The sequence below is a fragment of the Chionomys nivalis genome, chromosome 5 (assembly GCF_950005125.1).
Source record: "Chionomys nivalis chromosome 5, mChiNiv1.1, whole genome shotgun sequence".
NCBI lineage: Eukaryota > Metazoa > Chordata > Mammalia > Rodentia > Cricetidae > Chionomys > Chionomys nivalis.
In genome coordinates this window covers 79569270-79596258 of record NC_080090.1, presented here as the reverse complement: position 1 = coordinate 79596258, position 26989 = coordinate 79569270, and the positions used below count along the sequence as shown (strand labels likewise).

Below are 26989 nucleotides of genomic sequence, written 5' to 3'. Positions count from 1 at the left end.
CAAATAAATTGGTTCATTAAAATTTCAAAAAAAAAAAAAAGAAATTGCCATCTTGTCTTCCAAAATGATTATGCCAACTGCATTAGAATTCCTGTTACTTTAGCATTTAACATTTAGTATTGTCAGAATTTTGTGTTTCAGTCACCGTAATAATTGCTTACTATATCAGTAATTATTTGCATTTTACTGGAGATGTGGTGTTGAACATGTTTGTTATTTGTCTTTGATGATCTGTCTGTGTTAAGTCTTTTACTCTATGTTTTAGTGTGGCTGTTTTGTTTTTTATTATTGAGTTTTAATTGTTTTTTGATAAAACAGGTTTTTAAAATTATGTCAGTTACAAAATGTTAAAGGACCTTGAACTATTGTACCTCAATAGAAGAGTCTGTCTGTTGTTAGATAACTTCAAGGCTATATTGTGTTTTAAGGCATATTTGATTTTTGTGTTTATAATATGAAAGCTGCTTATTGCTAGAAAATACAGTATTTTTTAGCTTATCCCTTTCTAAGTGGTTTTTGACTAAGCTCAGTATTTGCAATTCTAAAAAGCCAACATAGATATAACTATTAAATATATTAAAAGTTCCAGTTAGAGACATCATGATTGCATGTTACATGTGAGAAAATTATTTTTATACTTTATTCCAGGAATAACAACTTTATGAATGTGTTTGTACATTTTAGACTGTGTGGTGTATGTACATGTGTGTTTACAGGTGCACCTGATTGTGCATGCAGAAGCCAGAAGAAGATGGCTTATGTCCCTTCTTATTATTCTCCACCTTGTTCCCTTTAGACAATATGTTTGACTGAGTCTTGACCTAGGCTGGTGACTGGCAAGCACCAGCAAATCTTCTGCCTTTGCCTGTCCCACAGCTCTGGGGTTACAGATGCTCTGTCCTCACTTGGCCTTTGACCTAGGTTCTGTGGATTCAAATTTAGGTCTTCATTCTTACTCAGGACATGTTCTTACTCATCACCTCAGTATCTACCTACTTGTTATTGGACAATTAGTGGTTTCTTTTTAAATTGAAAACTGTAGTTGATTTTTTAAAAAAAATATCGTGACAAAGAGATTTTTATGACTAGTATATTGATTCTACTTCCATTTCTGTTTTTAGTTTTCTATTTCAACTTCTATTAAACATATCATTTTGTAATCAATGTTTGAAAAGTATCAGAAGTTCTAAATTAAAAATCTAGTCCACTGTGTATTCTTATTTTTATAGCTTAAGAGTTAAAGTAACCAGTTTTATATACTAGTTTTTTTCGTATCAGCATATGCTGAGCTGGCTAAGTCTTAGAGCTCATGAAGAGGATGTTTCTAAAAATGGTTTAACTGAAATTTTTGTCATTGTTGTTTGTTGAAAGATTACTTGCTTTTTTTAAAATGATACTTCATTATCTACTAAAAATGATAGATAGTCAAGTTTAATTAATGTGTTTAGCTTTAGTTATAAAAATCAATGAAAAATTACTCTAGGAAAAGACACTGAACATTCAAAGTAGTACACACTTATCAAACAGATGCTAGCTTGGTAATGAGTTCTGTCTTAGTGTCTAGGGAGATTGTGGCTCCATATTAAATTATAGTGCAGAGTGTAATCTAGCAGGCCAGTAAATCACAGTTCTCTACACACATGCTTAGTTACTGTGTATAATTTCTGTAAAAGGTGACATTTACTAAGAAGACAATGTAGGTGTGATAGCATGTAAATGAAGCATACGATCTATCATCTATCTATCTATCTATCTATCTATCTATCTATCTATCTATCTATCTATTTATCTATCTATCATCTATATATCTGTCTATCTCTCTATATAAAGTGGATTTATTAGAATGACTTAAAAGCTGTGGTCCAGCTAATCAACAGTGATTGGCTATGAATGAAAAGTTGAAGAATCCAGAAGTTGCTCAGTCCACATGACTGGGTATCTCAGCTGATCTTCGACATATACTGGAATCTCAGAGAAATAGTCTTTATGCCAGTGAAGGCATAGACTTGGTGGTAGCAAGTTGAGAGCAAGCAGGCAAAGGCCAAAAGCTTCCTTCTTCCATGTCTTATCTAGGCTTCCAGCAGAAGGGTTGGCCCAGATTAAAGGTGTGTCAAGATCTGTATTAAAGGTGAATTTTCCTATTTCAAATTAAGTAAAAATCCCTCACAGCTGTGCCCTTCTTTTTGGATTTTAGTTAATCCCATTTATAGTCAAGTTGACAACTAAAACAGCAATCAAAAAGGTAACATGTAATAGGTTTTATTTAAGTTTACATTCTCTTTCTCTGAATATATGTTATTTCCATATATTAAAGGTATTATTTTCAAGAACTCTGAAAAATATATTTTTGAAATAAAACAATAAGCTTACATTTTTCATATTTAAGAAAAAGAGCAAACATAATAAACCATGTAGGTGATTGGTTTGAGTTCTGGTCCCCTTCCCCCCTTTTATATATGATGCTAACAAATGGTGAATGGTGACGTGGCTCAGTACCAGAGCGGATGCATGACATGGGAAGGCACAGATCCATCCTTAGCACCGTCAAGTCAATGGATGGGCAACAAAGGGAATGTTTAATGACTTGTGTAGTAGGCAGTGTTGAGCCTCACCTCTATACTGTCATTGCTGTGAACTGCTGTAAACTTCAGATGAGTGATTCACAAGAAGCAGTGCAAATCCCATCACCTGAAGAGGTTGTTGAAGCAGCTCGATCATGCTCCAGGGGTTTGCTTTACAGGTCTGCTCTACTTGTTTGGTGCTAGTGATGCCAATGTTGCTATCACACTTGGAAGAACTCTTATTGTATTAAAAAATACATTTGTCTACAGAGAAACCTTGTCTCAAAAAAAAACCAACCATGCTGCCTATGTTAGGATTGTATGTTCTGTTGAGTTAGAGAGAGATCTAAGTAATATGATTGGAAGAGTTAAAGAACTTTTAATATATCTGCATTTGTAAGTGTGAAATTTATAGTCAGATAAACTAACTTTTAAAGTCAGATCTTCTATCCTGTATATAGTTATTTTGAAGTTCTGCTTAATGGTAAGATTTTAGCTTAGCTTCATGAAATAGAGAGTTGAGAGAAGCTTGACGACATGCAAAGCTGAATATTCAGTGTTGGAAAAAATGAAAAGTTGTTCAAGAACCCTAACAAGTAACAACATACAGGTGGATGGATGCTCTGTTTCTTCCTCTCCCTGCTGGGTATATCAAGTGTACAGAGAGTTAACAGGCTAGGAGATGTTAAGAATAGATGGTTGTGCTGCACTTAACTCATTGGTTTGTCATGACAGGTTCCTCTTGTTCTACAGCTCATTGGTTTATTTTCAACTTCGCAAGTACTGCCTTTCTTTCCCATCTATTTGGAGACCTTTTCTTTTCTCAGTGCAGGGATTGAGGAGGGAGTTTCAGTGGTACTTAAAATGAATCAACAAATATTTGTTGAATTAGTTAATACATGAGTAATGCATTAAAATTCCATTCTCAAAAAAATACAGATTTAAATATGTTAACCATGCATGGTAGTGATACAACTTTTCAAGCCTTGCCTCATTTCTAATGTAGAAATTTCCTGTATTATTGGATCAGTTTTGCTTTAAATAGTCTTTGAGTCCATGTTCAAATTCTGTCTCTTTTTCTTGTGCTGTTATGATCAATTCCTCGTAATTCTTCCTTCAATTTATTCTTGCAAATTCTGAGACACTGTCTTACAAATGGATGGTTTCCTTGAACTGTATATGCTGTGCATCCATCACCATGTTTTTCTTTTAGCTTGATGTTAAGTAGAACTTAACTGTCTCAAGTTATTTACTTGGTAAAATGGTGGAAGTCAGAACTAGGAAAGGTCAGTATGTTACTGTGGCAAGTGTGGGTTTAATTTTGTAAGAGTGGGCAGAAATGTGCCGTGTTTTATATATATATATAACCTTGCATTTGGGCCTAAGTGCTAGAAATGCCTTTTGGGAATAAACAACCTAGGAGAGAAGAGAATATAAACAAATAATTTCAGAATATTACAAATTTTGCATATGCTCCTGTTGGTGGTAGCAACAAATTTGTGTTAGCTCTATTGAATTTAGCGTAGTATCTATCTCTATCTTTAAACTTCAAATACATGCTTTTATTTTTTTTAGGTCCCTTTCCATGCGATATATGTGGTCGTCAATTCAATGACACTGGAAATTTGAAACGCCATATAGAATGTACTCATGGTGGAAAGAGAAAATGGACTTGCTTCATTTGTGGGAAGTCAGTACGGGAAAGGTAAATTTATCTGCACACTCAGAAACGTTGAAGCACTTACATGTGTTATAAATTATTAATAAATGTTATAGGAGGTAGATAACTCAGGACACAAAGTACTCTGATTATACTTTAGTTTAAAATGTAAATGACAGAGACATCACAGAAGCCAGGGTTTGCAAGTTCAGATAGTTGGTTTGCTACATCCTGTTTGTTTGTCACTTTTGCTGGTCTGTCAGGGTGGCCTTGTGAACTCTTGGAAAATCTGCAAATGGTGTCCATCCACAGACCCTGTTTGTACTGCCTTTTGTACGCTTTAGTGAGCTAACTGTAGTCCCAATGTTGTTAGGACTGTGCTCACAATTCAGATTTTCAAAGGCATGTGCTATCTTGTATACTAGGGTGTGTGTATGAGAAGGAAGCAGAAAGCATGGTAAATATGAGTGGTTATTTCTGAGGAGAGAAAGGGGAATAGGATAAGTGAGGGACCTGACAGTATGGTAATGTTTCAGTTCCTGAGCATATGTTTAATGCTCATCTTGAAAAACAGGTGTAAGTTTTATAAATTTTTGAGGCCAAGTTTAGTGACACATGTCTGCAGTCCCATTACTAGGAAGACAAAACAGGATGCTTATGTTTGTCATCAGCTCGGATTACATTGTGAAACACTATGCAAAAATTAAAACCTTCAGTGTATTTAAGCTTTATAGTCTTCAACTTAGAATTAGAAATGCTAATTTCATAATATAAATTATGAATGTGGTAGGAAAGTTGGAAAATCATTATGCCACTTAATATGAAATCATATTTATAGGCTAGAAAATTATAAATTTATTAGGTGGGTTATGAATTTATTTTCCCCCTTATATTAAAACAAAATAATCAAATGAGCCAAGAAGGAAAAACAGAACAAAATGAAGATAACACTTCTCTGTTTACTCTAATTGTTTTTATACATAAGTTTAGAAATATCTGCAGGGTTTTCCCCCATTTGTCAGGCTTAGTGGTTCTTGTAGATGAGCACCATCTGCTGGCAGAGCTTCAGCTCATGTTCTGCCTTTTGAAGTCATCTGATAGATTGACATGAAAACCAAACCAAGACGGTTGGAAAAGCCACCAGAAGTCAGGGACACTTCCTTTTACTACTCTCTCCCTATATAACTTTGTCCATCCTGATTCAGACCTTTACGTGTGTAGAAAAACTTTAAAAGAACTACAAGTGTTCTAGCAAAGTGCTTGTTGAAGGAATGGTTAAACTGTAGTCCTCTGTTTTAATAAGGAGTTCGAACTCTGCATTTAGTATGTATATTGGCAAAAGGAATATAATTTGTTATCTATATCAGAAAATATAAGATTAAGAACTCTGGAATTTATGTATTATATATGTGGTTTTAAATTTTTAAACATAGGACGACCTTGAAAGAACATTTAAGGATACATAGTGGAGAAAAACCTCATCTTTGTAGTATATGTGGGCAAAGTTTTCGTCATGGAAGCTCATACAGGTAAGTTATCCTCCCTTGTATTAAATGAGATAATATTACAGGTCTGTTTTAATTCTATTTTATTATAAGTGCTTTGTTCAATTAAATCCTTTCTTAGACTCATTATATGCATCTGGGAAAAATTTTTACTGATGTCTCTTTAATTATTTCTATTCTCTGTGTAAAACATTGAATATTTCCTCATTATCAACTTTACCAGAGTCTTTACTAAATGTTCATTATTTAAATATTAAATTATTTTGTCTTTGGGTGAAAATAGTATTAAAACTCTGGTGTTCCGAGTTTTTTTTTTTTTTATTTCTTCATCCTTCATTTAGAAGAATATATTTAGTATGGAAATAACATTAAGGATTCTGGAATTCTCAGTTTTAGATGGCCTTCTGTGCATTGTTGCTTGTTTGTCTTATGTCTGAATGACTGTAACTGAAGGTTCTGAATTTCTCCCTAAATAGGTAGGTATTTACTAAGAAATATGTATGATTGTAATTTTTCTTAGTTAATTCTAGAATTATAATCTTAGGGCTTTAATAGTCATAGTTTCATTTATTATCTCTTTAACTGTAAAGAGATTATTTTGTCTAGCCACTTGGCTGTTTTAGTTAATATAAAGTCAACACTTATTTTAGAAACTTGAGTGGAAAGACTGTTCATTTCACTTTGGTATACACAAAACATTGTAGGAGTAAAAGTGATTCAAACTAGGTAAATTTCAATAATCTAAACCTTTTATTGTTTATCTTTGAATTTAAAGCACCATTTTTTAGTGTGAGGTAGTTAAAATATTATTTTTATAAGCCTGAGGTCTTTTAAAATATTACGATTTGCCAGCTATCAATTTGTATTTAGTATCATTATTCCAGAGTAATATAATCATCAGCTGTTACTATCAGTAGCTGTCATTATCGTGTAGTATTTGTATACTTATCCATTTGAACAATTCTAATTCCTTAAATATATTCTTGAGACTCAGATCAATAACATCCACAAATATTTGGAAGAGTCTGTGAGGTAGATTTAATATCTAAGAACTTAGGAAGTATTTAGAATTATATGGGAAATGCATGTTTCGAAGTGCCGTTTTGGGAGAAGTGAATAGGAACCTCGGGATCTTATTTAAAAGACAGAAGGACTCTGAAAGTCGTACGTGCAGAGCAAATGATATATGAGGGTGCTGAGCATCCAGCCTGTTTCCATTCTTTTTTATCACTAAATCATTAGCAAGCATTTTCATTGCACGCCAGTTTGAGCAGTCTGTGTTCTGTTATCTTTATAGGCTGCACTTAAGAGTACATCACGATGATAAGAGATATGAGTGTGATGAGTGTGGAAAGACATTTATTCGCCACGACCACCTAACAAAGCACAAGAAAATACATTCAGGTAAGTTTTATTTTGTATTTCTCTTTCCAAAACTATTTAAAAACACTGTAGAGAACATACTACCACTTTCTATTTTTGCTAGCTGTGGTTTTAATAGTTGACATTTGCTGATTACCCCTTTATAATGATGATTTTAAGACCTGTTTTGTAAAAGCATCTGGAAATAGGTAAATAATCATAACATGTTTACTGAAGTTTTAAAATTTAGTTTTGAATAAATTCTCAAAGTTTATAATTTGCATATTATGCTGATGTATGCAGCAATACTATTGGTACATCCCTGAAGAGAAAACCGTATTTCTCACTGTGATTATATTTGAGAAGTTAGTGAAAGTTTGGTTTTAAAGTGCCATTATTATAACTGAGTATTAAAGTTTATGTTGTAGTGGATTTTGAAGCCTTATATTTGGAAAAGAACACTTTTATAGTCCTGACCTGTTTTTTAGATATTTTCATTATAATTTTTGTACTCTGGGGATTTCTTTCATGTTTTCGTCTCAGATTGATGTTCAGGAAATGCTAAGAGAGCCAACTCTGTGAGCACAATAATGGGAAAGATCCATCTCTATGTGCACAGTAGAACAGGTGATTATCATCAGTATTATAGAGAGTCCTGAAGTATGAAGTGTGACAGATGGCTTTCTTAATGATCATAGCCAGGCAAATTGCAGCTATCCTTACTTCTAAGAGATTAAAGATCTGATGACATTTTAATTGAGATTGTGCATTTTCATTTCTAGTAAGGGCATTCTAAGTTTGTAATTCTAGAAGTCACATGTATTAATTGTGCATTGGTATTGAGACAGTGATGAACCTTTGCATGGCAGTGTAATAATAGGTAATCAGTTGGACTTTTCATGGTATTTATAATTTGGCTCCTTGCAAATGTTAGAAATCCCTATAGATGAAAATATTTTAAAAATACAAAGATCTGAAAATGTTCAGGTCCTTTTTCTAAATAGTGAAATAGTTCATCTAAATTTAATGTATGTTTATTTGAGGTATTTCATATCTAGTTATGTATTTCTAATCAATATCCTGGGTTTGAAGTTATTTATCTTGTTCTGCTACATTGAAAGGTAAGATTAGATGTCTACAATGTAAGGTTATTAATTTTTCCATGTGAGCAAAATATCCACTTTCATTAAATTGGGCTTGAGTTCTTTGGGAAAGGTAATTGAATAAATGTTATAAAGGAAATAACCCAGATTAAGCGGTGGCTTTGTTTTCCTGGTGTCCCATTAAAAGAACTTACCGTTTGGTCATTATTTCTGGAGAAAAAAAGAAAAAACTTAAATGCCTGTTATGTTAAAAGAAATATGTGGGCCTTTGTTCTCAGGTGAGAAGGCTCATCAGTGTGAAGAGTGTGGGAAGTGCTTTGGTCGGAGGGACCATCTCACGGTTCACTACAAGAGTGTGCATCTAGGGGAGAAGGTGTGGCAAAAGTGAGTGGATGCAGCTTTCCTCTTTACTACTGCTGGCAGCATCGTGGGTAGAGAACAACTCACACTTTTTGGTTATTCTGTTTAATTTGCATTAGGTTTATTGTCTCTCTTTGGTTTCTATATTCCTCTAAAGTCTCAAAAGAAATACACACACACACACACACACACACACACACAATGTTATTACTCAAAGGCTGGGGAGTGTTAGACATTGACTTACATTTAAGTGCTACTCATTCTACAGATGTCATAGTCCTGACAAGTAAAATTTGATTTTGACCTTAACAGTATTTGTTAGACATTCCACTATGCTGCTAACTATGTAACTTTTGGACCAGTTATAGATTACTTATATCTGTGTGTAATAAAAACAAAAGATTCACATTTTATTTCTTTAGGCTTGAACTAATGAGAGCCCTGCCAACTTTAATGAATGCAGCTTTTGAGATTATTTCAGTTTCATTTAGTCAGGCTCAGTATCTATCTCTTCAATGAACTGACTTAAACTTACTTCAGGTGAAACTCTTTGTACAGTCTGGTAATCATCATCGCCGTCAGAATGTAGAAATATTCTGTTAACCACAAATTCTATGCTCTAAACCTCTTTCCCATTTTGTCCAGTAGTGATGTCTTTTTTTATTCTTTTCTCTGTATTCTGTCCTTTGTGTATTTAATAACTAATTAAAACTTGGGCTGATTTAAGACATTTTGAAGTTTTATTCTTACAAGTGTCTTTTTAAAAGTTCTGTTAAATATAAATGGAGAAAGACCCTTGAGGCTAGCTCTGGGTTTAAAAGTGCCCTGTTCCTCCAGGCCTGTATGCTTTGTTGATACGACACTTGTCTGTATACTTTTAGAGTTGTCAGTTACTTTTCATTATTAATTAAATAGATGAACCATTTGCTTTCTTAGATATAAAGCAACATTTCATCAGTGTGATGTTTGTAAGAAGATTTTTAAAGGAAAATCGAGTCTGGAAATGCATTTTCGGACACATTCAGGTAAAAAGGGTAATCAAAGCAGATCTTTGTATATTATTTAATAGTACAACATGTCCATATGTGTTATTCCTGACTGAAATTTTTGCAAACAGTATTTTTATTAAAGTTCATGTCATGAATAAGCAGCATTTTTGCTTTCTTCTCAATTTGAAGAATTTGGGAAATTATTTTCTGTGGTGAATAGTCCAAGCTTTAGTGCTCTTTTCTCCTTTTCTTTGCCCTGTGGTTCTGTGTGAGCTTTGTCAGGATTCTTAGGCCTCTGTTGCTGGTATCTTCTTTTGAAAGAGTTTATGCATACATTCATGACTCACTCACATCAGGTTGTAATGTAAGGTTTCTTTCCTCAGAGAGCTGCTTGTGGCCCTCAGGCAGCTCTAGTAGTATTCTTTGCTTTCGATGCATTCCACTAACCCACATAGAATGAAGTATGGGGTTCATTTTCCCTCCTATACTAAAATTGAAGGTTTATTTTTTTCTTAAATCAAGAAATATGTTTATGTACTTAAAACTTCTTTGCTTTATACTCACTTTGTATACTTTATGCTGCTATTCTGAAAGAGACAAATTATCTCATGAATGCTAGAATGGAAGTAAGTTAATTTGGGTAATTTTAAATATTAAATAGTTTCCAGTAAAGATTTATTACTTTTGCAGTGATGTTGCTAAAAGCAAAATTATATACTTCCAATGAACAAGTTTCAGGAGTGCATACTTAGGAGTTTAAACTGAAGAAACTTCGTTAATGCTGTTTTTTACCTCGATTATAAGTAAAAAGCATATAAAACTTGTGAAATAGATGGTGAACCCACAGAAAATTAAATTGAGCTTATTGATAGTTTAATCCGTAGCGCTGAATTATATCTGGTTATTTTATACATGGTGTGAATTTAAGATATCCTTTTATTCTCTGAAAGTTGAGGAATAAACCCTACCGTAAAGTAAAACAACTGTTGTAGCCCTGGTGGAATATAAGGGGAAGAAATAATCTAAAGCAAAGGCCAGCAAGTATATGTAAAGAGCCAGATAGTAAATAGATACTCCAGACTGTGTTGGTCATAGTTTGGTCACTGTTTGGCCTATATTGCTGTACCACAAGAGTAGCTGTAGGTATTATTACAAGTAGCTGCATCTGTGTTCAGTAAAGCCATAAAAGCAGCCATCATTCTAGATTTGACTTACTGAGACCCAAACAGGACTTGACAAAAATAACTCTTCTAAAAATTGATCACATAGTTTCCTAAATCCATAACCCTGTGTTATCTGTGTATGAGAGTTAATATTTTGTGTAGAGGGGAATCCCACTTCACATGATGATCATTGAGAAGACATTATCCCAAGTGTCAGCTTATCAACACACATTCCAGAAATGAGTTCTTAATGTTTACTGGGTAGAGACCCCTTATTCAGAAAATAAACTCCTAAATTTATGAGGGGGAGGAATTACCAATTATATAGTAATTTTATAGGTTTGTTCAACTAGAGAATGGTGAAGAATATTGAACCATCCTCATTGAAGTGACCGGCAGTGCCCCTTTGATGACCAAAAAGTTTTTGTTGTCCTGGTTGGGGAGATCAATTAGTTATTATGTCTTTGCCTTGCAAACAAAAGGACCCAATTTTGATTCCTAGAACCCATATATGAAAGCTGGTGCTGTGGCACCCACTTATAATTTTACCGGGGGAAGTGGTGTTAGGGAAATGAAGACAGGCATGTCCCAAGTCCAGTTTTGGTTACCTGGAGAACTTTAGGCCAATGAAATACTCTGTTCCCAAAACAGACTGGACCAAGTTGACTTCTGACATTCACATATGTATAAATACACACCTGTACCCACATGAATATCTATACATATACAGACAGACAATTAACAATTTTGTTCTCTAGATTATTTTTACGTCTTTAAATCCTTAGGGCGTTACATGTTGCTGGGTTTCAGAATCTCCTTACTTAGTTTGTGTGATCTTTGAGTACACCATTTCTACAGACAAGGTACAATATAGGTCATTTTCAGCTTGAATTTATCATGCTTTCCTATGACTAATGTCTAATCTTGCTTTCAACTACAAAAATGAGGGAAGTTAGTTGAGAAATAATTCTCTTCCATTTCTTTGGCTTTTGCAGTCCTCAGCATACATCCATCCATGCATGCATACATATATTCTCCCCACAGTGGCCCTGTTGGATTGTAGTGGATTAGTTAGAATTGGCATAAGGATGACAAGATGCTTAGGGCTTGATTTTCTGTTTGGGTTTCATTTTCTTTCTTTTTTTTGAAGTTCAACATATATTTTCTTATAAACTATTTTTGTTGAAGATAGCTCATAAAGTGCACAAATCTTAATGAAAATCCCAGTATACTTTTTGTGATAAATTCATCAGTGTACTCAGATCAAATTATAGAACTACGTAGTAGGCTGTTAAAAGTATCCTTCATGACTGCTCTTAAAAGGTAACATTCTTGAAAGACATGGCTATTTTGGTTTACATTACCAGAAATTAATTTTTTTCTGCTTGAATTTTATATAATGTAATCTTACTATGTTTATTCCCTTTTCATCTTTATTTTTGTGGTGAGTGAGTCTACCATTTTTTCTTGTTTTATGGGTGGATTTTTTTTTCCTAGATTAATGCCTGCTTTCTAGGAAAAATAGATAAGATCATAACTTTTTTTTTGTTTGTTTTGTTTTGTTTTTTTTTGTTTTTCGAGACAGGGTTTCTCTGTGGTTTTGGAGCCTGTCCTGGAACTAGCTCTGTAGACCAGGCTGGTCTCGAACTCACAGAGATCCACCTGCCTCTGCCTCCCAAGTGCTGGGATTAAAGGCGTGCGCCACCACCGCCCGGCAAGATCATAACTTTTCAGGGTGCTCAAGTACCTTTTAATGTCCTTCTATTTCTTACATGTGTTGTATAGATTTTAATTTTATAGCAATTTTAATAGTACATGGGACATATAAGGGCTTTTGGGGGTGTGGAGGGGGCTCTTGAAACTGAATCCTGGGCCTCATACTTTTGATGCCAGTGCTTGCCACTGCTGCATCCCAGCACAAGCTTCAGCACTCCTAGCATTTGCTGTCTTCTTCCTGTTACTCCTGCTCTCCACCTCCTGCCTGGTAAACGCAGTTATCATTTGTGCTTTCACCTTCCATTTTCAAAGTCAGCAATTTAGAGGTGAGTTCTGTCATATCCGACTTACCCTTCATTAGTTATCAGCCACTTTTTAAGGTCTTCTGTACTTACTTGGCCCCCTTGATAATCTAATCAATCTACCCATTTCAAAGTCTTAAGCACACTGCAAAGTCTATTTTCTGTGTAAAATAACATATTCATAGCTTCTGTGGATTAGAACACACATACCTTCGAGGTTTTATTATTCTGCGTAGCACTTTGGCTTTAATAGGATTTTTTTTTTTTAAATAAAAAAGCAAAATAAGACTATAGTGTAAAAACCTGACTGCAGAAGAATTAAGAACTGATTTGACATTCTTAATTCTTTTCCCCAATGAAATTTAAAAGTTTTGCTCTCTTGGTAGAAACCAATGTTATACTTTTTGTTCAGCTCCCCCCTCCTAAAAAGTTAATTAGAGTTGCTCTTTTGTTTTTTATATAATTTGTAAATAGAAGTAAATCAAATGTTTTTAGTTTAATCAACCTTTATTTTAATTTTCAGTAGTAATAAAGTAATAGTGAGCAACAAGATTTATTAAGCACTTAACAACATACTGAGAATAGGTACTTTTTGTTGTTCTACATTACAGGGAACCAGGCTTAAAAGTTTGGCTACTAAATGGTTTACCCAGGACTTAAGCCCAGATCATTTTGATGTTTAATTCATTATCTTTATGAGCTTGATAGGCTGTCTTCATTTATGATAACATAAAATACTACTGTTTATACAGATATGCATGTGATAAATTTGACATTATACATTAATTTTATTTTTGTTCATACAGGTGAAAAACCATACAAGTGTCAAATTTGCAATCAGTCTTTTAGAATTAAGAAAACTTTAACAAAACATCTGGTTATTCACTCTGATGCCCGACCTTTCAACTGTCAACACTGTAATGCAACATTTAAGCGGAAAGACAAGCTGAAATACCACATTGACCATGTTCATGGTATAAAGTCTCCTGAGGATTCTCTCAGTACTTCTGAGGAGAAACTTGTGTCTTTGCCAACAATAGAGTACTCATCTGATGATAAGATCTTTCAAGCAGAAACAAAACAGTATCTGGACCAGCCCAAAGTTTATCAGCCAGAAGCCAAGACTATGCTGCAGAATGTGTCTGCGGAAGTATGTGTTCCCGTAACGTTGGTTCCAGTTCAGATGCCTGACACATCCAGCGACCTGGTGCCTCATACCACTACACTTCCCCCACCATCTCACGAGATGCTGCCACCACAGCCGCAGCCAACTGATTATCCACGGGCAGCAGATCTAGCTTTTCTGGAAAAATACACTCTTACTCCTCAGCCTGCAAACATAGTGCACCCAGTCCGACCTGACCAGATGCTGGATCCTAGAGAACCGTCTTACCTTGGAACATTATTGGGCCTTGATAGCACAACTACTGTCCAGAATATGTCCAGTAGTGAGCATCGCTCCTGAGGAAACATTCCATAGACCTTTTGATGCTTATATGCTGACAGCCAGAAGCTACTCACTGGCTTTTCAATTAGTAGGGCTGCTATTTTTTTTCCATTTCTCCCCTAATTTCTCAAGTCTTCAGAACAGATTCAAATCAAGAAAAATTTATTTCTATTGACTGAATACTTGGACACATTTTGACATAATATTTGAAGTATGATTTTTTAAAAGATTATTTAGTACTAATTTTGAATGGATTTTTAAATTTCAGGTTATTAGCTGCTGACAATGGTGGAGGTATTTTTTTAAATCATCAATGGAATTTTTCTATTTCTTTCCCCCTTTTTTTTTGAGACAGGGTCTTAGACTGTAGCCCAGAGTGGCCTCAATTTGTGGCAATCTTTCTACCTTAGCCAACCAGGTGTGAGCCCCAAGCCAAAGTTTACTTTTAGTTATCTCTTTTCTCCCTTACCCACATTGCTGTGGAGGTTTAAGAACCATGCAGGCTATAAAAAAGGAATGCAAGCATATGTCAACATGGCAAATTTTTAATACTAATTAAATATTTCATTCAGATTTTCAAAATTGAGATTTGAAATTTCTTACATATTTATGTAAGAAAGTCTTAATACATCTATGCTGTCATCTATCCATTACTTTTGTCATCATATTTGGGGTTTTCACAAGCTGAAGCTAAAAGCTAACAAGTATAAGATTAGGATGCTAAATAAAATATAAGATTATTTTAATCCAGATAATTGGACCTATACTCAACTATGATGAATAATAAATACCAACAGATCTAGGCATTACATTATCTAATTAAATATATTTTAATGAAAAATACAACAGTTTTACCTAACTACGTTTAAGGCATTTGTATTTGGTCTTTATTCTACATTTATGCTATGTTTCAGCGTTTAGATGAGTAAAGAAGGGACAGCTGTAACTAAATGAAAGTAATTGAATAATGTATTTAGTGTTTTATTTACAAAATTTGGTTGGCTGGAACAGGAAAACGGAACCTAGATATTTCATATATAGTTGTCAGAAAAGGTGCCAAACCCATTCTCAAATTTGCTCAATTTAGCATAATTGGTTTTTTAGCCAAGTACACTCCTATTTGTATATACTCAAGCCAGATCTTTAATTCTGCTTCCTTCTGAGATCTGTCTCTATTTTTCATTCTTGGGTTTGGATGAGACAATAGTGGACAGCTTGGTGAAAGGAAATAGCAATCACAGAAACACCTCACTAATTAAATTTAATTGAAGAAAAAGCCTGCCGGAATTATAAAGATGTGCACTTTTCTTTTTTTTTTTCAGCTTGGTTTCCACTTAACCTAGGATGAGGTTTTCTTGGTGAGCTTGCTTGAAGGTTAGACTAGGCAGGGTTGGCTTGCTGTTAACATTCAATTTGTATGTAAACTACTGGGAAATTAGCAGCTTTTAAATTTTTCTATTTCAATTTGTTTACACTCCTAATTGCTTTTAGCACTTTTTTTGTGTGTAAACTGTTAAGTCTTGCCTAGCCCCTGTGGGTTTTGAAAACATATCATGCATAAAGTAATGAACTTTAGTGAATAAAACATAATCAATAATGAGGAAATTGTTTAAGCACTTAAGAAATGAAGGTACTTTATAGGAACAGTTGCCATATTAATGTTCAAAGAGCATGTTGCAAATTGAGGCATTAACCAAAGTAGCTGATATAAATAATAAAGGTGACCCGAGTTTTGCCTCACTTATAAAAGTTTCGTTGTAATTGTCTTTGAACCTTAATTTTATATTATTTCTTATTGTTTAAGCATTCTTATTAGTGTGGAAATGTTTATGGGGACTAATGATGGAACTGGGCTCTGAGCACTGTGAGTCCTAGACTTTCAAATCAAATGTCAAGAATATGGATTTATGATTTTTATCCTAAAGGAGATAAAGATTTTTAACTAAATATCTTACTGAAATTAAAAGATCATACCTATAAATATACTTTGCCTTAGAGATAAGCTAATGTAGAAAAGTTTGGGTTTATCAAAAAAGGCAAATGATATATATGTGTGTGTGTGTGTATTATGTGCATGATATATTGTATATTTTGGCAGAAAAGGGGGATACAGCATTTCACAGTGAAAATAATACCTTGGGTTTTGAAGGTATTTAAGGTTCTTTTAATAATGATGCTCTAATACTTTAAATATATGATTTAATTTTAGAACTTGGTTTACATAGGACTTTTCAAGAATATAGTTCTTATGTAAAGTGAAATACAGTTGTATAATTGTAGTTAGTTATTACTGCAGACAAGCTGGAATACTGTATTATCTAAAACATTTTCACACATTTTCTCATTTGAACCTTGTAAGCAGTTCTGAAATAGAAAGGGAATGATGTATTTCCATGTGAGAGAGAAAGGATTCATTTTAACTCTTGTGGCAGATGGCAGTTAATGGAAGGAGGAGACAGAGCATTAATGAATGCACACTATGTGCCAGGCACTACTTTCTCTTGTTCTTAATGTAGTCTGGAGGTAGGCAGTTAATACTTAGGAAGAACTAAATAAAATCACAGTAATGAGAAAATTACCTTGCTTTCTCCAGTTTCCAAAAATGTAAGAACATGTTTTTGGGTAATTTCAAAGTTGGCACAAAAATTACAAGATGAGCCCCATCTTCTTAGTTCACCTTTCTATGACTGTAAAATCATTTTGTAACTAAGCTTAAAAATCTGAATCTCACAACTAAGGTAGCCTCATTGTGAATATTTTATTTTGTGAGTATAATTTATTATTTTAAATTAAATTTTGATAGATAACAGTTAGCACTTAATCTGTAAATTGAATAAGTTATTGAGTACAGAAATTTATTAACTTACTGTCTCTGACTTAATGCACCAAAGATTTTGAGTAGGTATTGGATAGTTTAAAAGAATTTAAATTCTTTGTTGTTTGACTATATCTTTGTCCAAAGAAGCACAGTTGAAGTCCTTGGATAATAGATTAAAAGATAAATTGTTAGTTTGAATACTGAGAGTAAGTATTAAATGTTTGTGTTTATATGTATAAAGTAAGTAGGGAAACTACTCTGGGAACAGTCACACTGACCAACCAGTTACAAGTTAGAATACTCATTTCTCTCAGTTTAGTTGGGTGCAGTTTTTTTAATGAACACTATGGAATAATAAGCTTATATTTTACACTACGTTATAAAAATAATTTCTGCCTTAGATTTTTTTTTAAGATCAAGTTGAGGTTATTTTTATAAGAAACTCCTTTAGTTTTGGCAGCCTAAAATACCACTTAACCATAGGGTGTGTTCCTTATGCCAGCAAGATACCTTCAAGCAACTATAAACGCAGTACAGTTTGCAGACGTTTAATTTAGATCTCTACTGCTGGGGAAAAGAGGAATAAAATAGCATTTTAAACTGGTGCTTTAATAAAGTGACTGCCTTTTAAGTGATGGTAGCATAAACACAGTACACTCATTTCTCAACTTCAAAGCGTGTCAAAGACACCTTTACCTTTCCAGAGTGACGCTAAGTGTTAAGGGCTAACAAATACCATCCATTGCTTTTCACTCAGTCACAGCCTAATTAAACACATTTACCCTGGTATATTTAAGAACTTGACTGTTGTTCCTACCATATCACTTTAACTTATTATTGACCGGAGACGTTTTGAGCATTCATTCTTTAGTGTGTTCTTTTAGACCATCTTTTCTGGATTGAATACTTTGTACTTTTTCAGAGACGTGTAGTTGTGTAGTGTTTTTTTTTTTTTGACTACCTATAGTGTACTGGTAAATAAATGGCTTGTTTGTTTTGTTTTACTTTTTTGGTTCTGAGTCTTATGTTTGTGTTGCCTGCTGGATGGGCAACAGCCTTTTATTTTACAATGTTTTATGTTAACTTAGAAAAATTGGCATTAAGTGATAGTGTGAACGTTGGTTTTTATAATTTACATTTTTTTTTTTAAGTTTCTGCTATGGCCTTTATAGTTACTGGAGTCACTAATCTGAGAGAAGGAATAGTATGTCTGCTCCTCATGCCGCTCTCTATCTCTGATTGCTCTCTTAAGTAACTTGTTCCCGTGAGCACATAGCTCTGCACTGAAGACATAGTTCACTCTTCCTGAACTCAACATGATTGATGGTGTGAGAAGAGCTGCTGCTAGGGAGCGGCAGGACCCCAGTCAGCAGACTTGAGTTGATGACTCAGGAAAAAGCACGGCCTTTCAACAGAGTCATGTTTGAACATTTTAAGATTTAGTGCCAAATTTAAAAAGACTGAAAATGCATTATTTAGTAAGGAGTAAGTAGTGTTTCTAAATCTTTAAGTAGAATTATGTTAAATCTTACCTGCTATTAGTGTGAATAATGGATGAAGATTATTTTCTACACAGCATATAGGAACTAGTCAGTTCTATATATGCTACTCATTTCTTTTGCACATTTCCCTTTAAGTACCCTGTGTGTGCTTCTTTTTTTGGTATCCTCCCATGCTTATAAAATTTCTGCTGACGATACTTTCCCCTTTGGTATCAGCATGTTTTCTGCTCTTCCTCTGAGGAAGTAGATCACTAATAATAAAAGCAATAGGATTAGATTGTTGGAAGATGAGAGAAGGAATGATTTGGTAGGGGTGTGTTTATGTTTTAACTCGCTGTGTATTTATCTAAAGTCTGTCCTTTGAAAGATCCAGAACCAGTTAGTCTCTGCAGCCATTTATTTAGGAGAATTTAAGGATGTTATTTGGAGAATAGATGTTATTCAAACATGTTTCAAATTCTTAAGTAAAGCCAAGTAATTGCAATAGTTGTGCTACTGCTGGAGATTCTGAGCTGTCTCTTGAATGAAGAGCATGTGCACATCTCACTGTCACTATGCCTCTCTGTTGGATATTCCTGCTTGCATAAAGTTGAATAATGTCCTGTGGTGTAATTACAGAATTCCTTTATTCAACAATCAGACTTTTCTCCTTGTAAGTAAAGCTCTATTACAGTTGACGAGAGTGATTGCCAAACATTACACAAGCTGGGTCTTTAGTTACTCCATGTTGTGTCAAAACTGTTCTGTTTAAGGGAGGGATGATGTATATTAAAATGGAAATGGTTTTCTTTTCTGTTTCAAATCATTTTTGTTTTTTAATTAAGGACAGTTTTAAAAGTAATTATAAAGGAAAATCTAAAATATCAAAATTGATTATTTCCCATTGTATGTTAAATGTCGAGTTTAGTAGCTACTTTGTCTTGTGTTTCTTAAGTATAAATGTCTTTGTAGCAAAAATTCAGTTCCTTGTGACTAGTAGTTGTCATCTTGCATATTGAATTCATTCGTTGTGTTATTTTGATATTTAAAATAAACAGAGTTCTTTGGCCCTAGTAAAGCATCTCCAGATTCTTTTCAAATAATGTTTTCAGAGTACGGGAGCAGTGTTTTGCATTCCTCTATAAAACAAAAACCATGAGCAAGTAGAACACCAAGTATCTTGGGGACATTTTTGAAACCTATAATTCTAATAAATTAGATAGCATTTAAAATATTTATATATGTATATTATTAAATATATTAATAGATCTCATATAAATTCAAGTAACAGTGGTGACTATTTTGTTTGAAGCAGTCATATTGCTTTTAGATAAGTCTAAAAGTGTAGCAAAACTCTATTAGTAAAATAAGATACCCTATATAAAACTAAGAATGGGCACTCTTAACCTCTCTCCTGCTCATTCCTGCAATGATTCATTCTGTTTTTTGGGGAGAAATGCTTGCTGTAAAATGTTAATACCTGTACGGGCTACTACCAGAACCTTACAAATTCATCTCCATTTTTGTTACAGCCCTCAATAGGTTATCATTATTTGATCATGGTTATGGACCAAGGCCTTGTCTAAAAAACAAAACAACCCAACAACATGCTAACAGTTTTCTTTACATCTCTGTTCAGCCCAGTAAACTTACAGGGTAAAGCTGATTAATTCTGGGCAGGCCTATCATATAAGAAGTCATGGCTTAGCTGGGCAGTGGTGGCCCACATCTTTAATCCCAACACTCTGGAGGCAGAGGCAGGCGGATCCCTGTCAGTCCGAGGCCAGCCTGGTCTATAATAGCTAGCTCCAGGACAGGCTCTAAAGCTTCAGAGAAAAACCTGTCTCGACAAACAAAACAAAACAAAACAAAACAAAACAAAAAAAAAACAAAAAAAAAAAGAAAGAAAGAAAGAAAGAAAGAAAAAGAAAAAAAGAAAAAAGGCATGATTTATATAAAATTTCTCGGCTCACTTAACAGTTGTGTCTGGTTATGTGTGGCACACAAGAGTGTCAAACTTAATGACATAGTGGCAAAATGCTGGTAAACCATACAAGTTATAAGAAAGCAAAATGCATATTAACTGCCCTGAGACAAAACTCACCTCAAAAGTGTCTCCTTTTGGTTCCGTTTTATCAGAGAGTTTATTCAGAAGTCAAATATGAGTGAACATGGCCTAGGGACACAGATTTAGGTTATCCCAAATTTCATGTTCCAACGTGGTAAAACTATGATTAAGTTTTTACATTACTCAAAGACACTTTTCAAATAATAGGTGGAAGCATTTAATGTTAAGGCAAAGGAGAAACCCTTTATAGCCCCAGATGCTGGCAGTACTTGGAAAACCAATACTCTTTACATTACAGTTAATTTACACATGCCACAATACTAATAAGCCACTTAAAAGGTTGACAAGATATGGCTATTGAGGGTGAACGATGTTCCCCAATAACTGTTAGACTTGACCTCCAATTTCTAACCTCGCCACAATCACTGACTTTCTAATCAGTTTCTCAGCCTTGCTTGGTACGCGTTGAAGGTGCCTTTTCTTCCTGGGAACCTTTGCTCACAAGTTGCACTCAGCGATTCTGGAGCATATGCAGCCGTGGGTTGGACACAGTGATGATTCTTTTCCGTCCTCGTAGCGTATTTAAAACAACAGAGGCAATTTCATTTCTGAGCCAATCCATGGAATTTTGTTGCCTTTTCATCTCCTCTCCAGGCAGCCGTGACAGCCAAGCCATCATTTAAACAAAGCGCGGCGGTCCCATTGGTCAGGAGCGTTCGCTTAGTCATTGGCTCCTTAGTAGCTGTGGGCGGTGATCTACTCGCTGATTGGTGCGCTAGCAAGGCAGTTCTCGCTGCTGCCATTGGTGGAGGGCAAATATTTGAACCGAAGCAAAAGCGGCTAGTCTACTTTCCTCGGGCTTTGGTAGTCTCCGGCTTTCTGATCTTTGTCCTGATCCCCGGTTTCTGGGAAGGCGGAGGGACGAGGACAGCGGGTACCAGACCGCCCAGAGCGGGGCGGCTGCCATGGCTACGCGGCCGGCCGCTTACCACCTGGAGGAGAGCGGGCGGCGCGTGCACCGGGATCCGGCGGCCGGGGATTCGTCCCCGCCGGTGCTGTTGCTCAGCCACTTCTGCCCCTCTCCATTTCTCTGCTTTGGGGACGTCCGCGTGGGCGCGACACAGACACGGTCTCTGATCCTGCAAAACCCGCACGAGGAGCCTCTGCAGGTGGAGCTGTCCCTGCTGCGGGCCGCAGACCAGGGCTTCAGCGTGGTGCCGAGCCGCTGTGAGCTGAAGGTGGGTGTGAGGGCTTGTCCGCGGGGCGTGGCCCCCTTGGCACACAGCGAGCAACTCGAAGAAAAACTAAGTCAGCTCCCACCCAATCTTGACGGTGGGGGCTTCTGCAGATATGGGGCTGGGAATCCGACACTAGGTCAACTTCCTGTTCTGGTTCTGGGACTCTTCCATTTGCAGGGTAGGGCTGGGATAGAACAGGACCCCAACACCAAGTCAACTCCCTCTCTTGACTGTGGGGGCTTTGGCACTGTATAATTTGTGTGAATCCATGGCAAAAGTGGGCAGTAATTTGCTCGGGATGATGAATCAAAGCGCGTATACCATCCTTAGAAGCATTTCAGAAAGTTTATGTTACACGGTTTTGTTTTTTTTTTGCTTGTTTGTTTTTTTGTTTTGTTTTGTTTTTCTGTTACACGTTTTAATAGACTTGGCAGTCATTGCAAAATATGTTTGAGGTTAGCGTTCTGTGTTTTGAGATTGGAGTTGTTCACGTTTTCTAATTCCTTCCTTTTAGCCATTTTAATATGCATTTTATTTTTCATATGTGTGTTTATATTGGGTGGAACTTCACTTCTGTTTCGATAATGAACTGTTTTGCTTAAATAACCAGACAAAACCCTAAAAGCATCCTTACTTAGGATTATTCTCAATGTGTATATGTGATGTGTGGGCACACCTTTGTATTTTACTTTATTTTTTTTTTTTTCATTTGCTGCCAATATAGAGTTAAAAAGCGTTTCCTTCGATTACTGTCCTTTTTATGGAGTAGAACTTCAAAAGCTGTGAAAACAATTAGCTGAGGAGGTCTGCACAAACTGCCTAGTAACTGTAAGGAAAACCTTCAGGGGAAGGCTGAACTGAGGTCGGTGGGCGGCATCATCAGGAGTTCCCGCACTTGCTCTTCGTAAACCATTGCTACGCCCTTTGATGGACAGCTGCCTGGATTTCTCTCTATAGAAAGACTCTTCTCTCTCCAATTCTTGTACTTACTCTATTTTGTTATAAAATAGATGTAAAGTTCCTGGTTGTTTTTTTTATTTTTTAAGGATAAGTGCTGGCTTGTAGAGGAAAATTTGTTATTATTTTTAATCAGCTGGTTAAAAAAACCCTATGATTTCTGCTTTTCAAGGAAAGCTTATATTTTGCACTTAACATTCCTGTCAACGTGCCTGGCAACTTAGGTTGGTCTAAGCACACAGTTTACCAGTGAGCTAGGTTCCTAGTCCCCACAACTGTGTTTTTAAAACAGCTCAATTAAAATGACTTGTAGATTGTCAGTTCTTTTACTTTTGTACAGTTAGCTTTCATTATAATTTTATAGTTTTCGTTATAGTTTTATTTTGTTGTGGACTTTTATTGCTAGTGGCTTATTTTTTCTTACAATGAGCTAGTATAGGAAAAAAATATTTAACCCTATTAGGGTGTGGTAACTATCAGTTATTAAACTAAGTTATATATAGTGCATTTGATTATTATATAATTATAATATCATAATCATTTAAAATGTATTCTTCTTTCAGCCTAAAGAAAAAGTTACTGTTTCTGTTATCTGGACACCAGTGAAAGAAGGACGAGTAAGGGAGATTGTGACATTTCTTGTAAATGATTTCCTGAAGCACCAGGCTATATTACTAGGAAATGCAGAAGAGCATAGGAAGAAAAAGGTAGTGTCTTACCCAATCTGAAGGATGGATGGTTTTGAGGGAAGGGGGGAAGCGACATGTATAACATTGCTTGTTTAAAAGTGGTAGAGAACAGCTTCCAGCTTGTTTAGTGTTTTTCATTTATTTTTTACAGAGAAGTCTTTGGAATACCAATAAGAAGATTCCAGCCCATTCAAAGCTTAATAAAGGGACTTCCAAAAGCCTACATTTTAATGAAGCATTTAATATTTCCCAAAAAGATGACAGAATTAGGAGCCCACTGCAGGCCTGTGAAAATCTGGCTATGAGCAAGTGCTGTTCTCCAACAGAAAACAATTCTTTATCCCTTGAAGAAAACAAAATCCCCGACTCATCTACCAGCCCTGTTAAGGAATGTCAGAAAGAGACTTGCTTGCCAGTGTTTCTCTGCAAGTCTACTGCCTATTCATCTCTTCACGGATCCAAAAATGCACACTTAAAAGTAGAAGATTTTAAAAGTTCCAACAATTTTAATGAAGAAGTCACAGATGACACTTTACTTAATCCCACTAGGATTAGTGACCAAAGTGAAGAAATTAGTAAACTCCCTCCTGCCCCAAACTGTTCGTCACCCTTGAATATTACACAAAGCCAAATCCATTTTCTAAGTCCAGATTCTTTTGTAAACAACAGCTATGAATCTAATAACGGCCTAGGGTTAGTGAGAAATGTATTATCAGAAACATTTAGGAAAGAAAGCTCAGAGTCTCTGTGTTTGGAGTCCCAAACTGTACGTGAAGTTTACCAAACAATCTTAAGCCCAGAGTCTTTTCTAAATGACAATTATGGACTTCCAAAAGCTCTCGGATCAGATTCGGTCAACCCCATTTTATCTCCAACACAGTTTGTGAAAGATAACGTGGTACACATAGGTCAGCAAACATGTAAGTTATCAGCATTATCAGAGAAAACCTCCCAGGACCGGAGAACAAATGAAGGTTTGGCATACGACCTTGAGTGTCTGCATTCAGAAACTCCCAAGGTTAGTTTCAAAAAACAAAACCTTGTAGAAATAAAGTCCCATAATCGCGATTTTACAAAACATCTCAGTGTTTCTGAGTTTAAAGATGCTTCCCTTAAGAACCAGGATAAGCGACCAAAGAGACGCCCAATTCTTTCTGCCACCGTTACCAAAAGGAAGCCCACCAATGCCAGAGAAAAGCTACCGGAGATTGATAAGCCAAATGCAAAAAGATGTCTCACAGGAATGGTAGGTGAATGTGGAGGTGAAATGGATAACCTAAAAGAGAAAGCTTGTCATTCTTACCGTCCAGTTGTAGAGCCAGTAATAAGTGAACCTCAGCGCTTTACAAATGAAACAACACCCTTAAGTACAGTTTTAGTTTCCCGTAAAAGGAAGAGCAATGGAAATGTGGAAGACACAAATGGAAAGCCAGCTATTACAGAACATGCAGGCCTGTGTGAAATCAAACGAATCCATTTTTCTCCTCCTGAATCTGTACAATCAACTATTGCAAGAACCAAAAAGAAAGGAACACTCACTTCAATACATTTTAGCAACTGGGAGAAATCAAGCTTGAAGAAGAAAACTGGTGAGTTGTCCCTCATGTCTTGAGTGTAAGTGCACTTGAAGAACATACTTTTTGTTCTAGTGAATCTTCTGAATTAGTAAATCTGCTATTGATGGGCTTGTATTCATTTGTACTTTTAGCCGTTTGTTGATACTTGCAATGTGGTGCTTTGAAATAATTATAATCCTATCTCAGTTTAAATATCATATTCTGTTCATGAATTTTCTGCATAAATTATAGCTTCAAAAATGTCGCATACAAATGACCTTGGGTCTCCGCTTGTTATATCTGCTTTTCATATCTATTTCCAAAGTATTATTTCTCTTTTCTTCTTCAACAAACAAAAATTAGCTCCTCTTTCTGACTGTCACTCATGTTTCCTTGCTACAGTAAGTAATTAATTATTCTCAAAGTGATACTCTCTCCAGTAACTAATCTGAAGAATTCTAACTATTTGTGGAAGAGTCTTCTAGTAACTTGGCCTTTTAGTTGCGTCATCTGTGGGCTCTGCTTTCCTAAAAGCATCTCAAGTACAGGTCGCCATCTCTGACTCCAGCATTTCTTCTTGAACCAGATCCCTCACTTTTGTACTTTTCCAACACCCACCACTCCTTAGTCCAACTTTGATTCCATAGCCCTTCTCTTATTTAGCTTGAATTTCTTAATTCCTGAGAACTTCACTTACTTGCTTTCCTTCCTGTCCTTCCCAGACAGATTCCAACCAACAACTCACCTGTCTAAGCTAATCTCATTTGTCTTAGTAGGTCTTCCTGATTTCTAACTACTAAATCCTTACCCCTTCCTTCCTTCCTTCCTTCCTTCCTTCCTTCCTTCCTTCCTTCCTTCCTTCCTTCCTTCCTTCCTTCCTTCCTTCCTTCCTTCTTTTTGCCTGTATTTTTCTGGCTGGAAAAATTGGCATTCGATTGTGTTATATTATTCCTCAGTTTTGTTTGAAGTCCTTTCCCCCTTTGTGTGAGATTGCAGTAGCTAACGTTATTGAGCACTTCTGTGTCAGACACAGTTGTCTCTGCTTCACCATGATCTCCATTAGTAGTTAGAATGTTCTTGTGAAGTCGGTGTCGGTTTTACCTGTAGTACAGTTCTGCAGATGGGAAATAGCTATATTGAAAAGTTGAGTAGTTTTCCCAGAGTTGATAGAGTTAGTGACTGATGCTCCACCCAACACCGTGTCTCAAGCTCCTCTTCTGAACCTCATTTTCTTTAAGGAAATAGAAGTGCAGATGTTCTTCTCTTTAGGATAGTGTATTAGCAACTTTTCCTTTGTGAGAAAATATCATGACCAAGGCAACATAGAAGGAAGTTTGTATTTAGGCTTATGGTTCAGAAGGGAGTGTCCATCATGGCCTGGAAAATGTGGCAGTGGCGGCGGCAGCAGGAAGCCGAGGGAGCACTTCTTTAACTGATGACATAAAGCAGAGAGAGTGCGTGCACTCTAAGTGGGACAAGGATGTAAACTCAGAGCCTGACCCAAGGATATGCTTACTCGGAAGGCTATACCTCTGAAAGGTTTCTTAACCTCCCCAAATAATATAAACTGAACCAGGCCTTGAAGTATATGAGCCTGTGGGGGTATTTTTTAACCTCAGCCCCCACAAATGGAATATGTCCCCCCAAACCTATGATCATTGAACTTGACATGTCTGTGGAGTGTCTCTAGAGTACTCAGAACAGATTGAGGTTTATCTGGTAGACAGAGGAGGAATTAAAAATTGCCACTACCAGTGCCTTTCAGAGCACGACTTTTAATGCAAGTACAACCCATACACAGAAAAATACACAGACAAGAACATAACTCAGGGAATGTTGATTTTTCCAGGTTTTGCTATAAGAAGCAGGAGACTGAAGCACGGCCTACAGGGACATATGATCGATGACATCCAAATTGTAAATACAGTAGTTGTCTCTTAAATCAACTTGATCATCTGTTAGCAACATTTATAACTTTGAACCTTTGCCTTCCTGGAATGCTTTTTCTTATGTC

At 35.7% G+C, this 26989-nt stretch overlaps 2 protein-coding genes across 3 annotated transcripts in view; both read left to right on the top strand.

Annotated features, from left to right (window-relative positions):
* Positions 1-19532, top strand: part of Zbtb41 (zinc finger and BTB domain containing 41) — a 32065-nt gene extending 12533 nt beyond the window's left edge. For both annotated transcript variants that reach the window (XM_057769896.1, XM_057769895.1), the window contains exons 6-11: positions 4137-4266; positions 5655-5750; positions 7024-7130; positions 8470-8575; positions 9488-9576; positions 13528-19532. In XM_057769896.1, the coding sequence (XP_057625879.1) occupies positions 4137-4266; positions 5655-5750; positions 7024-7130; positions 8470-8575; positions 9488-9576; positions 13528-14186 (1187 nt within the window). In that variant the 3' untranslated portion in view covers positions 14187-19532. The remainder of the gene's footprint in view (positions 1-4136; positions 4267-5654; positions 5751-7023; positions 7131-8469; positions 8576-9487; positions 9577-13527) is intronic.
* Positions 19533-21500: 1968 nt separating this feature from the next.
* The window catches only part of Aspm (assembly factor for spindle microtubules), a 43534-nt gene continuing 38045 nt past the window's right edge, over positions 21501-26989 (top strand). The window contains exons 1-3 of the mRNA XM_057770925.1: positions 21501-21773; positions 23294-23437; positions 23571-25008. Of these exons, the coding sequence (XP_057626908.1) occupies positions 21501-21773; positions 23294-23437; positions 23571-25008 (1855 nt within the window). The remainder of the gene's footprint in view (positions 21774-23293; positions 23438-23570; positions 25009-26989) is intronic.